The 15,708-nt window shown below is 57.8% G+C and overlaps 1 protein-coding gene across 1 annotated transcript in view; it reads left to right on the top strand.

The window, feature by feature from the left end:
* LOC103271262 (SH3 and multiple ankyrin repeat domains protein 3-like) overlaps nucleotides 1–15,708 on the top strand; it is a gene marked incomplete at its 3' end in the record, with an annotated part of 128,956 nt that overhangs the window by 32,348 nt on the left and 80,900 nt on the right. Inside the window, exons 5-6 of the mRNA XM_008068719.2 lie at nucleotides 11,599–11,750; nucleotides 13,393–13,560. Coding sequence (XP_008066910.2) covers nucleotides 11,599–11,750; nucleotides 13,393–13,560 — 320 coding nt within the window. The remainder of the gene's footprint in view (nucleotides 1–11,598; nucleotides 11,751–13,392; nucleotides 13,561–15,708) is intronic.

The raw sequence follows: 15,708 nt of genomic DNA, 5'->3' as shown, positions 1-15,708 counted from the left end.
GCGGGTCTCGAACCCACGGGCTCAGGCAATCCACTCACCTCAGCCTCCCAAAGGCGCGGGATTACAGGCTGAGCCACCGAGCCCGGCTTTGCTTGGTTTTTAAAAGTACTCTCGTTCTCGGCGGGACGTGGTGGCTCACGCCGGTAACCTCAGCACTTTGGGAGGCTAAAGCGGGAGGATCGCTTGAGACCAGCCTGGGCAACAAAGCAAGAACCCTGTCCCTACAAAAAAATTTTTTTTAAAGTAGGGATCTGGCAGGGTTTGGTGCCTCAGCCTGTCATCCCAGCACTTTGGGAGGCCAAGGCGAGAGAATTGCCTGAGCAATTCTCCACGGGTTCAAGATCCGCCTGGGCAGTGAGACCTCATCTCTACAATAAATCAAAAAATCAACCAGGCATGGTAGTGCGCGCCTGTAATTCCGGCTACTTGGAAGGCTGAGGCGGGAGGATCGCCGGAGCCCAGCAGGTCGAGGCTGAGGCGGGAGGATCGCCGGAGCCCGGCCACTGCACTCCAGTCTGGGCGACCGAGTGAGACTCCAACTCAAAAAAAAAAGAAAAAGAAAAAATTGAATCTGCTTTAAAAAGTGTAAAAAATTCACTTTTGTTATCTGAACCCTGTGGGAGGCTGAGACGGGATTGTTAGAGCCCAGGAGTTCAAGCCCAGCCTGGACAACATGGTGAGACCCTGTCTATAAAAAAAAAACAACAAACTGTGCGTTTTCAGTCCCCTGGCTTCTCATTCCCGCTTGTACGGCATCCCAGCCTCCCATGTACTTCCAGGCACACAGTGGACACTCGCGGCGTAATTATTGGGTCAGTGACTGAGTGAATGCCGCATGCGTATTGCGCCACTGCGTGCCAGTCCTGGGAACACAGCCTGCACGTGGACACGCAAGTGTCTGCACTCAGGGAGGATTGTGGTTTCCGTGTCTGCCTGGGCTCAGGCGTCCTCGCAGAGGGACACGTGGGTGCAGGCAGACATCCCCCCGCCGGGGGACCCAAGCCACTCGTGAGTGTGAGCCTTAAGCATTAGCTGGAAAGGCGGGCACAGGCCTGCGGCATTCCCATGAGTGCAGGGTTCTCACCTCGGCCCGCGACCCTTTCGGTCTGGAGGGTTCTTTGCCGTGGGGTCGTCCTGCGCACGTAGCGTGCTCTGCCGCCTCTCTGGCCTCTGTCACTCGATGTCAGCAGCCGCCCCTGGCTGGGTCTCCCGGCAAGAACCGTGTCCTGCAGCTGGCCGGCAGAGGTCAGGAACCCCGGAAAATTGAGAGCCCCGCGTAGTTGAGGGAGTCTCTGTGGCACCTTGGAGCACGCACCCCAGGGGGTGGGTTATTCTAGGCTGGAGACTCGAGGGGCAGGGGCCTCCCTCCCTCTCCCCTTGGGTTGTGCCAGCCCCGGCCTGAGTCCTATATGGGTTCGTGCCATAGGCCCATGCAGGTGTCATGCCTCAAATCGACAAAACGACGGTGAACGTACGTGTCATCTGTGGGATATCCCTCCACCCTGATGCTGGGAGGGTCTCTGCGGGGTGGCCCGGTGGGGGACTCTCATCGCCACCTTGTGACTGTCCTTGTCTCTGAGGTTTAGACGTGGGAGGCAGAAGAGCCACGTGTGGGCGAGTTGCTGATGGCGGCTTCCATGCCCTCCCCGTTGGGAGGCGCCATGCATGGGGCGGGCTGGGGGGAATGGGGGTGTACCCTGGGGGGAGGATGGGGTGAGCAGGCTAGGCCTGGCACTACCACCCTGTGAGGAAGGGAATCCTGGTGTGTCTGTAGGCAGGAATGTGAACAGAGCAGGGCTGTTTTTGTTGTTTTTGAGTTTGAGTCTCACTCTGTCGCCTAGGCTAGAGTGCAGTGGCACGCTTATGGCCATCCCAGCGTTGACCTGCTGGGCTCAGGTGATCCTCCCGCCTCAGCTTCCCAAGTAGCCGGAACTACAGGCACACGCCACCATGCCCAGCCAATTTTTGATTGTCAAGTCGCCCGGGCTGGTCTCGAACCCGCGGTCTCAGGCCATCCACTTGCCTCGGCCTCCCAAAGTGCTGGGATGACAGGCTTGAGCCACTGCACCGGAAGGGAGGCAGGCTTTTTTGTGGTTGTGACGAGTCCGGGGTACGTGCAAGGACTTCCCCACATTTGTTAATTGCATACAGGGCTTCCACCAGGCCTCTTTCTCCCGACAGTGGGCCCGGCCCCCCGGGGGTGGCTGTGTGCCCTTGTCCCACCTCCATCCGTGCCCACCACCAGCAGTGTCCAGCATGTTGGCCCCACCCTTGTGCTCCTGTGTCCGGGAATCAGGGCCTGCGTGTGTGTTGGAGCATGGAGTGTTCTGCTCTCTGGTTCCTGGATTGTTCATTTAGGAGGATGGTCTCCGCTGCCTCTGGGTTGCTGCGAAGGCCATGGTTTTGTTCCTGTTTATGGCTGTATAGTATTCCACTGTGTATATGGACTGTGTTTTCTTTACCTCATCCACTTTTGATGGGCACCTGGGTTGGTTCCATGTTTTTGCATTTTTTTATTTTTTATTTTTGTTTTTATTTTTTTATTTATTTTTCTGAGTTGGAGTCTCACTCTCTTGCCCAGACTGGAGTGCAGTGGCACCCTCCTGGCCACTCCAGGAGGCAGACATCACTCCACTGACCTGCTGGGTTCTGGTGATCCTCCCGCCTCAGTCTTCCAAGTAACTGGAACTACAGGTACACGCTACCATGCCCAGCTAATTTTTGGTTTATTGTAGAGATGAGGTCTCACCAAGTTGCCTGGTCTGGTCTCGAACCGTGGGGCTCAGGCAATCCTCTCACCTGTGCCTCCCAATGTGCTGGGATGACAGGCTGAGCCACCGAGCCCGGCCCATTTTTAAATTTTTTGAGTCAGAGTCTCACTGTGTCACCCTGGCTGGAGTGCAGGGGCACGCTCACAGCCACTGCAGCCTTAACCTCCCAGGCTCAGGCGATCCTTCTGCCTCAGTCTCCCGAGTAGCTGGGACTACAGGCGTGCACCTCCACACCCAGCCAATCTTCTAATTTATTGTAGAGACGAGGTCTTGCCATGTTGCCCAGGCTGGTCTCGAATCCGTGGTCTCAGGCAGTCGTCTCAGCTCCGCCTCCCAAAGCGCTGGGAGGGCTCCCAGAGGCCTGAGTCGCTGCGTCCAGCCTGTTTTTGCTATGGCGGATGGTGTGGAGTTGGGCCTCAACGGAGGTCTGGGTGGTCCCGGGCCAGGGGGCATGGAGCAGAGGCTGGGAGGGGGTGAGGCTCATGTCCGGGAACCCATGCAAGGATGGGGCAGGGGCACACAACAGGCGGGGGCGGTGGGGTGTCCCCAGGCCCAGGGGGTGTCTAGAGGGGTGGTGGGGCGGCCTGGGGCTTCTTCCTCGGTGACCAGGAGGCCCTCAGGGTGGGGCTGGCGGGGAGGGCTTGTGAGTTCAGCTGAGCTGGGAGGCAGAGAGGGCTGAGCCCGGGCTGGCGAGGGAACAGCAGGCTGGCTGGGGCTCGGGGGACCCTGGCTGTTCGTCCTTCCGTGGTGTGGACGCCTCTCCAGCTGCGTGGATGTGGCGGCTTCTCTTCTGCGCTGCCATCTGCGCTGGCTCCTGCTCTGTGCAGGCGGGAGCCCTTCCCATCTGAAGCACTGACACGTGATTTCTCGGCACCCGGGCACGGGGGCTCACGCCTGCCAACCAGCGACAGAGCGAGACCTCATTTCTACAGAGCAAAACAAAAATTAGCCAGGTGTGGTGGCGTGTGCCCGTCATCCCAGCTACTCAGGAGGCTGGGGTGGAAGGATCCCCTGAGGCTGCCGTGAGCTCTGATTGTTGTGAGCGTGCCACTGCATTCCAGCCTGGGCGACAGAGTAAGACCCAAGGTGCAGTGGTTCATGCCTGTAATCCTAACACTTTGGGAGGCTGAGGTGGGAGCATCACTTGAGGTCAGGAGTTCAAGACCAGCCTGGGCAACATAGTGAGACCACGGCGCTACAAAAAATTCAAAAAATTAGCCTGGTGTGGTGGCGCACACCTGTCATCCCAGCTACTTGGAAGGCTGAGGTGGGAGGATTGCCTGAGCCCAGGAGGTCAAGGTGGCCATGATTGTGCCACTGTGTTCTGGCCTGGGTGACAGAGTGAGACCCTGACTCAAAAAAATAAAAAGAATGAATACAGAAGCAGGACCCCTGCCCACATTCCCCAGAACCGACTAGAGATGACTTGGGAGCGTGATCCATGGACACCATAGCATGGGATGATCTTCCAGGTTTGCTGGAATATTCCCAGGACTGCAGCCTCTGGGCTAGTGACCAATGAGAAAGGCCAAATCCACTGGCGGAACACCAACCCCGCCTGCCATCCGATCCCGTCCGGTGGCGCCTGAAAGCGAGTGCTGGACTGAGGGTGGGCACCCCAGGGTCTCCGGCAGAGGGGGAGGCCCAGGGCCAGGGCCTGGGACGGGGCCCCTGGCAGGTCCAGGGCTGAGAGCCATTGCATGACCTGGCGGGCAGGGACATCTTCCTTTCCGGACTGTGTCCTGCCTCGTCTCATGACACACGGTGATCAAACATGGAGCTTGGCGGTGGTCTTGATTTTGACAGAAGCCATTACTTATTTTCAGTTTTGACATTTAAAACCTGGAGTCGGGCTTTTTTGTGGTTGTTAAAAGTCTTGGGTAGGTGCAAGAATCTTCCACATTCATGAATTGCATGTAGGTAAGACTTGGGCTTCCAGCGGACCTCTCTCCCCCGACAGTGGACCTGGCCCCCACAGGGGTGGCTGTGTGCCCTTGTCCCACCTCCATCAACCCCCCCCGGCAGTGTCCAAGGTGTTGGCCCCACCGTCGTACTCCTGTGTCCAGGGATCAGGGCTCGGGTGTGCGTGGCAGCCTGGGGTGTTCCGGTCTTTGCTTCTGGATTGTTCATTTAGAAGGATGGTCTCTGCTGCATCCGAGTTGCCATGAAGGCCATGGTTTTGTTCCTGTTTATGGCTGTATAGTATTCCATTGTGTATATGGACCGCGATCGAACCGGCTCTCCCTTCGTGGTTGCCAAGTGGTGATTTCCTAAATCAATTTCTCTTCTTGCGGTGGTCAGTATTCCCCTGTCACGCAGAGCTCTCTTCCTTACTCCAGTGTTTGGAAATCAGCAGACTTTATTTTTTTAGAGCAGTTTTTGGTTTCTAGAAAGTTGAACAGAAGTGTGGTGAGTTCCTGCAGCGATATATCATTGTCAACGAAAGTCCATGGTTAGGAGGGGACCCAAAAACCCCAGAATGACCTTCTGCAGGGCAGGCCCCTTGTGGTCCAGGCTGCCCCCACCCAGGTGAGCCTTCTAGAAACCCATCGGCGTCTGTGGACCAGCTGGCGTTGCTGTGAGAGGCTGAGTTTGGCTTCAGGGAATTGTTTTTGGAGATGCTTCCAAGGCGTTTGCCCATCGCATGATGGGAGATTGAAGCACGCCCCTGCCCACATCGCACCGAATATTCAGCGGTTTTTGGCCCAAAATGACACGACCCCCATGCCCACCCTCCCTAGCCACCTGATCTCGCCCCAAACGACCCCTTTAGGGTTCCCGGATGAAAAAGTCCCCAGAGAGAAACGTTTTGCTGATGGGGGAGAGGTGGGGAAAAAATGGCGGAAGCACTCAAAGGCATCCACATGGACAAATTCAAAACCTGTTTCGAGCCATGGGAAAGCGTCTCAACAGGTGTGTTACAGGCAACGGAAAGTGCTTTGAATGTTTAAACGTTTGGATGTTTAAATGTGTCACAATAAATGCAGTTTTTTATAGCTGAATCCCGGGTTTTTTGGTCCCCGCCGGTCCATGGGGCTTCGCTCTTCTGTGCTGTTCTCAGGTTTCGATACACCTTTAGTGACACGCATCTGCCAAGCCATCCGGGAGGGGAGAGGCAGTGCCTGGTTCCACCTGTCTTTGGGGGTGCGTGCGATCACTCCCTGGTCAGGGGTCTCATTCCACACGCTGTGTCCAGGTTGGGGTCCCAGGTGAGTGGGCGGGTTTGCTCGCGGTCCCCTCCCCCGACTCATCCCTTTCCTCCCCGCTGTCTGTGGCAACCTGCCCCTGCCCCCATCTCGTGTTTTAGCCGCTGTGCCCCGAGTCTGGCAACTTTTGTCAACGCTCTCCAGAGAACACTGGCGTCTGGCTGAAGATCAGACTTCCTCACTCCCTGTGCACTCAGCCAAAAGCAGCCTCCTTCCTGAGCTCAGAAAACGCCGTGGGGCTCAGACCGGGGACTGCACGTGGGCTCAGGGCAGCGGGGCACGGCCCTCTAGACCGAGATCATTAACTCCTCGCAGATAGCCTGTCACTCCAGCACTTTGGGAGGCCGAGGCGAGTGGATTGCCTGAGTTCGCGGGTTCGAGACCCGCCCGGGCAACTTGGAGAGACCTCGTCTCTACAATAAATCAAAAATTAGCCGACGTGGTTGTGCACGCCTGGAGTTCCGGCTGCTTGGAAGGCTGAGGTGGAAGGATCGCCGGAGCCCAGCGGGTCGAGGCTGCGGTGGCTATGAGCACACACACACACACACACACACACACACACACAAATTCCTTGCAGAATAGCAGGCCACCACCCACCACCTTTTTTGAGTGTAAATTTTATTACGTATAGTGAACACAGTATCCAAAAGAGAAGACTTGTCCCCTGCGCGTGCCCTTAGTCTATGCCAACACTCACACGCGTGCACTCGGGCTCGGCCAACACCCTTGCACACATCTTAAGCCTCCGCTACTCTAAGTGCGCGTGTGACGATGACCTTGGCCGACACCCACGCATGCTCCCTTGGCCTCCACTGACATGCACATGCCATTGGCCTAGGCCAACATCCACACGTGTGCCCTCATCCTACATATATATATATATTTTTTTTTGAGTTGGAGTCTCACTCCGTCGCCCAGGCTGGAGTGCAGTGGCACGCTGCTGGCCACCGCAGCCCCGACCTGCTGGGCTCCAGTGTTCCTCCCGCCTCAGCCTTCCAAGTGGCCGGAACAACAGGCACGCGCTACAACGCCCGGCTAATCTTTGATTTATTGTACAGACAAGATCTCACCAAGTTGCCTGGGCTGGTCACAAACTTGCGGGCTCAGGCCATCCACTCGCCTCGGCCTCCCAAAGTGTTGGAATGACAGGCTGAGCCACCGAGCCCGGTCCGAACTACGTATTTCTGAGCCCCGGGAAGGACGTAACACTGAGGACTCGAGCGAAACTCGGCCTGGTGCTTTTATTTCGCCCTGTTATTTCCAAACTCGAACGGAGCCCCTGGCAGGCCTGGCTAATAAAACCAGAAATGCCTTTTGACGCTTGAAACATCTTGATGAGAAAAAAAACAGCGAATGTCCCTTTACTGAGCTGGATTTGGCTGCACACCTGCGATGAGTCTGGACTTCGCCTGTGAGGTCAATGACCAAGTCAGTTTCCTGGGTGGGAGGTGCTCATCTCTTATGGGGGTTGGGTGAGGGGGCTTTGCTAGCTAGGCTGTTTTCCACCCAGTTCTGTCCTTGTGTTCCTGTAGAGCTGGTGTCCGGGGCGCCCCTCCTGGTTCCCACATGGCCCAATTAGGCAGTTTCCAGGACGTTCTGGGTTCCTGCGCATGGACCCCCACGGAGCCTTGTCTTGAAGACGGAAAGGGTTTGTTGGATGCGGATGATGACAGACGGTCCACAGCGGCCTCGAGATGAATCACCTGAATGTCATTCCCCAGAAATATCAGCACCCGGGACCGCAGGGCAGTCCGTGAGAACACGGCTCTGGGACCTTGTAAACCTCCAACGGCGGCCCTGGTTAGAGGTCCACAAATTACCCAATGCAAATGAAGGCGGCTCAGCGCCTTGGGAGTTCTTTGTAACCTGAGACTAGAACGGGGTGCCTCTGTTTTGTCTGTACGGTTCCTAATAAAAAGAGACCCGAGTAAAGTGCGAGCTCAAAGGCAGTATTCAATTATCCCCGGGTTTTCCTTATTTACCAGAAGAATGTTCCAGAAGGGCATCTTGGCGGCTGGTAAATTTACATGAGATGGACCAGGTCCGTGCATTCAATAAGTGAAATGAGGTGGAAGGGAGGGGGCCAGGGCAGGGGTGACGCAGAGACAGGACCTGCGGCCCAAGCGGTCCAAGCGGTCCAAGCCAGTTGTGGGTTTATGGTAGAGTCAAGCAGGACACACACGGAGTCGCCATGCACCGTGTCACCCTGAGTTTTAACAGCCCGCACTGGTGCGACGCATTTGTTACAACTAATGTCCACCGTTCACCAGAGGGCCCGCCTCTTGTGCAGTTTGTGGGTCTGGACAAATGCGAACTGTCCTGTGTCTGCCACTGTAGTATCAGTCAGAGGAGCGTCACTGCCCTAAGAATCCCCTGTGCTCCCCACCAAGTCCTCCCTCGCCCCTCCTCCTTGTGGCACCTTCTGGTCTTTCTGCCTTCTCCACCGCTGTGCTTTTTCTGGAACATCCTAGAACCGGACTCCTGCCGCGTGCAGCCTCTGTCGATTGGCATCTCTCATCTGAGAACACGCACTTACGTTTTGTTCATGTCTTTTCATAACTTGTTGCTTTTCGGCGCTGAGTGATATTCCATTGTCTGGACGTAGCATGGCTGGGGAGTTCCCTCACCTCCTGAGAGGCATCTTGGTTGTTTGCAGAGTTAGGCGAGGACACTTGAAGTTGCTTTCAACAGTACCGTTTAGATTTCTGTGTGGACACAACTTCTTAGCTCATGAGGGCGAACGCCCGGGCGCTCGCGGGCTGGAAGGGATGATCTAAGCAAGTTGAGCCCTGTGGGGTGCGGCCCATCTGTCTTTTCCAGTGCCATCTTGGGTTCCTGCAGCCCTTGGCGTGGTCGTTGTTTTGGGTTTTAATCATCCCAACGGTTGTGCGGCGATGTCTCATTATTGTTCTAATATGCAGTTCCCTGATGACATCCGGTGTGGAGAGATGCTTCTTGTATTTTGCGGTCCGTGTGTCTTTTCGCGAGGCATCTGTTTAGATCTTTGTCCTACTCTTTCCTTTTTTCTTTGAGTTGGAGTCTCACGCCATTGCCCAGGCTGGAGAGCCATGGCACGCTCACGGCCACCCCAGCCCTGACCTGCTGGGCTCCAGCGATCCTTTCCTCTCTGCCTTCCAAGTAGCCGGAACTACAGACGTACTACCATGCCTGGCTAATCATTTTTTAAAAAACTTTATTGTAGAGACGAAGTCTCACCAAATTGCCTGGGCTGGTCTCGAACCCACGGGCTCAGACAGGCTGGCCTCGGTTCGAATCTACCTGCTTCGTCCTCCTAAAGTGCTGGAACGACAGGCTGAGCCACCGAGCCCGGCCTCTGCCCACTTTTTAACGGGGCCATTTGTTTTCTTGTTGTTGAGTTTTAAGAGTTCTCTGCTTATTGCGGATACAAGTACTTGCAAACAAGCCTTGCTGGGCTCAAGCAATCCTTCTGCCTCAGCCTCCCAAGTAGTTGGGACTACAGGCACATCCCACCACACCCAGCTAATTTTTTTTTCCGTAGAGACAAGCTCTCGCTATGTTGCCCAGGCTGGTCTCGAACACCTGGGCTCAAGCAATATTTTTACCTCAGTCTCCCAAATTGTTGGGATTACAGGCATGCACCACCACGACTGTTTTCTCCTAATCTGTAAGCCCCAGTGTTTTTTTTGTTTTGTTTTGTTTTGTTTTTGGAGTCGGAGTCTCACTCTGTCAGCCTCGACCTGCTGGGCTCCGGCGATCCTTCCGCCTCAGCCTTCCAAGTAGCTGGAACTACAGATGCGCACTACCACGCCCGGCTAATTTTTTGATTTATTGTAAAGATGAGGTCTCACCAAGTTGCCCAGGCGGGTCTCGAACCCGCAGGCTCAGGCAATCCACTCACCTCAGCTTCCCAAGGCACGGGATGACAGGTTGAGCCACCGAGCCCGGCTAGCCCCAGTGTTTTTGCATTAAACCCATTACTCCCAAAGTAAGAGCCATTAGATCTTTTTTTCTTCTAAGCTTTGAGTCTCACTCTGCTGCCCAGGTTGGAGTAGAGTGGCATGCTCACTTGACATGCCACGACCTGCTGGGCTCAGGCGATCCTCCCACCTCAGCCTCCCGAGTTGCTGGAACCACAGGCATGCGCCAACACACCTGGCTCGTTTTTGGATTTCTTTGTAGCAACGAGGGCTCACCAGGCTGGCCTCGAACCCTTGGGCTCAGGCAGACCTCTCACCTCTGCTTCCCAAAGTGCTGGCATGACAGGCGTGAGCCACCGTGCCCAGCCATGAGATCTTTCTTACAATAAACATCCCATTTCAGAACCGTTGTGGATTCATGGAATGATTGCAACAATCATACTGAGGGTTCCCTGTGCCCAGTTTCTCCCGTCATCAGTGCCTGACATTCGCCCGATCTATTGGTCACAGCTAGTGAACCAGCATTGGCACCTGAATATTCATCCAATCCACACTTGTTCCGGCTTTCCTCAGTTTCCCCGACTGTTCTTTTTCTGTGCTGGCGCCATCCAGGATCCCGGGTGACCCCAAGCCACCTGCCTCCCCTGGCTCCCCTGGGCTGGGAGAGTTTCTCAGGCGCTCCTGGTTTCCGGCGACCTGGACCGTTGGGAGGGGACGGGTTAGGGATCTTCCTGTCTGTGGTTTTCTCCCTGATTGGACTGGGGTCGTGAGTCTGGGGAGGAAGACCACCGAGGGACCATGCCCTCTCGTCACGTCGCATCAAGGGCACACGTGTCAGCGTGACTCATGTCTGCCGAGGCCCCCGTGGTCCCCCGACTGAGGCCAGGTGCATCAGGATTGATTCTCCACTGCAGACTTGTCATCTTCCCCTCGACACCCCACCCTCTGGATGGGTCGCTCCATGGAGCCCGCCACTGAGGGCTGGGGAGCCAGGCCTCCCCCCTGGGCCTCAAAATCCTGGACTCAAGCAGCTTCCTGCCTCAGCCTTCCAAGTAGCTGGGACTACAGGCATGCACCACCATGGCCAGCTAATTTTTTTTTTTTAATAGAAATGGGAGGGTCTCACTATAATGCCCAGGCTGGTCTCGAACTCCTGGGCTCAAACCTTGGCCTCCCAAAGTGCTGGGATTATGGGCACGCACCACCATGACTGGCTATTTTTTTTTTTTTTTTTTTTAAAGAAATGGGGTCTTGCTATACTGCCCAGGTTGTTGTCAAGCTCATGGGCTCAAATGATCCTGGTGGCTGCAGTAACTGGGCTAAGTGTGTGGAGTTTGTCAGCCTGGGAGATCTGTCTCCTCCATCCCCACACACATTTGTTGATTGAATTCCTGGCGTCTCAGTGTGGACTCACGGCTTTCTACCTTAGTCAAGATGTCCTCACCGCACGATTCTGTGACCTCAGAGAGAAAGGGATCCAGGAGGCCTCTTGGAGTCGTGGCACGCAAAGCCATCCTGTGGAACCTCTGCCTCTGCCTCTCTGGTCACCCTGCGTGTCACGACTTTTCCCTGGGGCAGCCCGAGCCTTCAGTGGTGGGGCCGTCGCCCCCGGGGTCCATCCTTACAACTCTGTTGTGGACGCTGGGTGGGCCCGGGCGAGCAGGGTGACGCGGTGGCTTTCCCAGAGGTGGAATCTAAAACATGTGTGTTTGGGTCCCTCAGAGACGCCCCTGACCTTGGCTGCGCAGCTGGACGACTCCGCGGAGGTCATCAAGGTGCTCAGAAATGGCGGGGCACACCTGGACTTCCGCGCCAAGGACGGCATGACCGCCCTGCACAAGGCCGCCCGGACGAGGAACCAGGTGGCCCTGAAGGTAAATCCCGGCCCGTCTTACGGAGGCTACCCCCGCCCCTGTGGGATCCTGTCCCCCCACAGTGCTGCCCGAGGGGACCGGGCACTGCGTGCAGTTGGAGCTTAGGAGTGCAACTGGCCTTCAGGTCCCCCTGGCCTCTGTCGTTGGTGCGTTGCTCTTAAAATGCACTGCTCACAAAAAGGGTCTTTCCCCTTCTATTTCAGTCAAAGGGCTCGTATTTTCTTTTTTGAGTCGGGTCTCACTCTGTTGCCCAGGCTGGAGGGCAGTGGCATGATCACGGCTCACTACCGCCTCTACTTCCTGGCCTCAGGTGATCCTCCCACCTCAGCCTCCCACGTAGCTGGGGCTACAGGTGCATGCTAGTATCCCTGGCTAATTCTTTTTTTTTTTGGAGTTGGAGTCTCACTCTGTCGCTCAGGCTGGAGGGCAGTGGCATGCTCCCGGCCACTGCAGCCTTGACCTACTGGGCTTGGGGGATCCTTCCGCCGCAGCCTTCCAAGTAGTCGGGACTACAGGTACACGCTACCATGCCTAGCTAATTTTTTATTTATTGTAGAGATATGGTCTTCCAAGTTGCCTGGGCGGGTCTCGACCCCGTGGGCCCAGGCAATCCACTCGCCTCAGCCTCCCAAAGTGCTGGGATGACAAGCTGAGCCACCGAGCCCGGCCCCTGGCTAAGTTTTTGAATTTTTTTTTTGTAGAGATGAGACTCACTTTATTGCCCAGGCTGATCTAGAACTTCTGGACTCAAGCCATTCTCCTGCCTGAGCCTGCCAAAGTGCTGGGATGACAGGTGTGAGCCACTGCGCCCGGCTAATATCTTCATTTTTTTTTTTTTTTGGTAGCGACAAGATCTTGCTATATGCCTCAGGCGGGTCTCGAACTCCTGGGCACAAGCGATCCTCCCACCTTGGCCTCCCAAAGTGTTGGGATGACAGGGGTGAGCCACTGCACCCAGTCAGAGGGCTCGTATTTTCAACCTGTAAGGCCTGAGCTGAGACTCTGAGTTTTCGGGAACCAGGCTCCCTTTCCTCCTGTGCCATCTTCGTGCCTGCCTCTCCTGTCCAACGCGGTGGTCCTGCAGCCCCGGAAAGAATGGCGGACGCCCCACGCCGTTCTCATCAGAGACCCTGAGGGATGGGAGCGGGACATCCCGTGGCAGGCTGACCCACGAGACGAGGGCTTCTCCCTAGCGTCTCGGCCCTCTGGCTTCATTCCAGCTGTACCCCTTCTGTCCTCCGAAGCCAAGCTCTGCGCCCCCAGAACGCACATCGAGAGGGTTCTGTAGGTTCAGTCGTGCAAATTTCCCTCCTGCTAATGTCGCCTTCACTTTACTGCTGTCCGAACCACGACTGGGACCAAGGAGACTGTCCCAGTGCCCGAGGTCCGCGCCTGCAGAGCGTGCCCCCTTTCCCGGATGTCGGCCTGTCCTGCGTGCCTGGCCACCATTGCTTATTTCAGGGCTACCGATAGTGAGGGTCTCCTTGATTCGAGGGACCCGGGAGCAGCCCGGGCGCTCGGGCGTGGGTCAGCTGTGGCCTGGGGCGAGGTCCCCTCCCCCCTCTTTCTTGATGGTCTCCCTCCGAGCCAAAGGGGTCATGGGACCCGGGTCAGCCTTTGATGTTTTTTTTCACCCCCTCAGACGCTTTTGGAGCTTGGAGCCTCCCCGGATTACAAGGACAGCTACGGCCTCACGCCCCTGTACCACACGGCCATCGTGGGCGGGGACCCCTACTGCTGCGAGCTGCTCCTGCACGAACATGCCTCCGTGTGCTGCCAGGACGAGAACGGCTGGCATGAGATCCACCAGGTACCTGCCGAGCTCAGGCGCCAGCCTCCGCCCTCAGCCTTCCATCCTGAACCAGGGCAGGGCTGCCCCGGGCTGGATCCGCCTTGGGGTGTTTTGTCTGGCCCACCCCAAGTGCCCAAGAAAAGGGAATGGAAGGTTCACAGACAGGGTGACCATCAGTGCGTGACACCCACATGCTCACATGGCAAGACACATCCCCGACTCTGGGGGAATCTGGAATGTGGGCCAGGCTGCGGTGGGGGGGCGTCCCTGAGGACACACTGCCGCTCTCCAACGGGTCCTCGAGGGCGCCCAGGGTGCAGGCCGGGAGGAGGAGTCTCTGGGCAGGGGGATGGAGAGGGGGCTGGGAGAGCAGGTGGGACTGTCCACCTGGGGTCCAGGGAGGGGCAGGGACAGAAGGGAGGGGCCAGACCAGGAAAGGGCAGGACAGGTCAGGAAGGGCCGTGGCCAGAGCAGGACCGGCAGGGCAGGTAAGAAAGGCGGGGCCCAGACCGCGGAAGGCGGGGCAGATCAGAAAGTGCTGGGGCCAGAGCAGGAAAGGGCGGGGCAGGCAAGAAAGGGGAGGGGCCAGACCTGGAAAGGGCAGGGCAGTCAGAAAGGGGCGGGACAAGACCCGGCAAGGGTGGGGCAGTCAGAAAGGGGCGGGATCAGACCTGGAAAGGGTGGGGCAGTCAGGGAGGGGCGGGGCCAGACCCACAAAGGGTGGGGCAGATCAGAAAGGGGCGGGGCCAGACAAGAAAAGGGCGGGGCAGGTAGGAAAGGGGAGGGGCCAGACCAGGAAAGGGCCGGGCAGGTAAGAGAGGGGAAGGACCAGACCAGGAAAGGGCAGGGTAGTCAGAAAGGGGCGGGGCAGACCTGGAAAGGACGGGACAGTCAGAAAGGGGCGGGGCCAGACCCAGAAAGGGTGGAGCAGATCAGAAAGGGGAGGGCCCAGACGTGGAAAAGGCAGGGCAGACCAGAAAGGGGAGGGATGGCATCGGAAGGGGAAGGTCCAAAGCAGGATGGGAAGAGCAAGGACAGGCTGGAGAAGACTCAGAACGGTGGGGTGGGACCAGGCAGGAAGGAAAAGCGTCAGAGCTGGTCAAGGAGGCCCCGGGGAGGCCCGGGAGAGAGTCCCGAGCAGGAAAGGAGGCCACGGGGAGGTTCTTGAGCAGGAAGCGGAGGCCGAGGGCCGAGGACGCCGAGTCTTTCTCTGCCGGGCCTGTGCCCCGGGCCCGCCGCTGCCTCTCAGGCTGCCTGCTTCCCTCTGCCTTGCTTGCGCCACCCGCTGTCCCGTCCTGGGGGCCGTCCACCCTGCCCACTGCAGCCCGAGCCCCCAGGGGTGGTGGGGACGCCGGCGGCCCCTCCCTCCCCTGGCCTTTCTTGAGCGGAATCAGTGGCGGTCGGTTCTGGCTCGACGCTTTGCCTTGGCATGGAGACCCCGGCCCCTCCCATCGCCCGTGGGGTCCACGCACCTGCTGGGGCTGCCCCGGCCGTGTGGGCTCTGCCCCCTGCCCGGGTCACATGGGCTGTGCCACCTGCTTGGTGGCCCGGGCCACATGGAGCGGGGCCCTCACAGCTGCCCCTCGTGCCCCTGAGAGCTGCTGGACTTCTTGTGTTTCTCCTGGGATCAGAAAGCTTGCCCTGGGCCGGCCGGCTTGACGCCCCAGCCTAGCGGGGCAGTGGCAGCCGGTGTCGGGCTAAAGAGCCCCCTGGCTGCCACGGTGTGTTTGAAGGGGCCCACCTTGAGAGCAGCAGGCTTGGTTAGGCAGATGCCTCTCCGCAGTGGGGGTGGGCCTCGTACCATCAGGCGAAGGTGCAGGAGAGGGAGAGTCCCGAGGTGGGCCTCAGACCCGAGCCGTGGCCTCCGGTCTTCTGCGCCTCCCTTGGGCCCTGCAGACTCCAGACCTCGGCCTCTGTCCCCGGAGGCCTCTATCACTCCATCACGTGCCGACTCTGTGAAGCACTTTTAGTTTTAAACGTCAGCGTAGAGTTTCTGAGAGTTCTCTGCTTGTGTGTGTCACACTCCCACGCCTGCCCGTGGGGGCTGTTTCTCCGGGGAACCCTGGCCAAGGCACCCCTGAACGTGGCGGCGGCCGTGGGAGTCCCTGCAGCCCTGGGGAGTTCGTGGGTTTGGCTGGGCTGCCCCGCTCCGTCCCCATCCCCCCC

This window comes from Carlito syrichta, unplaced genomic scaffold (assembly GCF_000164805.1).
Source record: "Carlito syrichta isolate Samal-C Ts95f unplaced genomic scaffold, Tarsius_syrichta-2.0.1 Scaffold109661, whole genome shotgun sequence".
NCBI lineage: Eukaryota > Metazoa > Chordata > Mammalia > Primates > Tarsiidae > Carlito > Carlito syrichta.
Note: the sequence above shows the minus strand (reverse complement) of the source record. Positions and strands in the feature narration are given on the sequence as shown.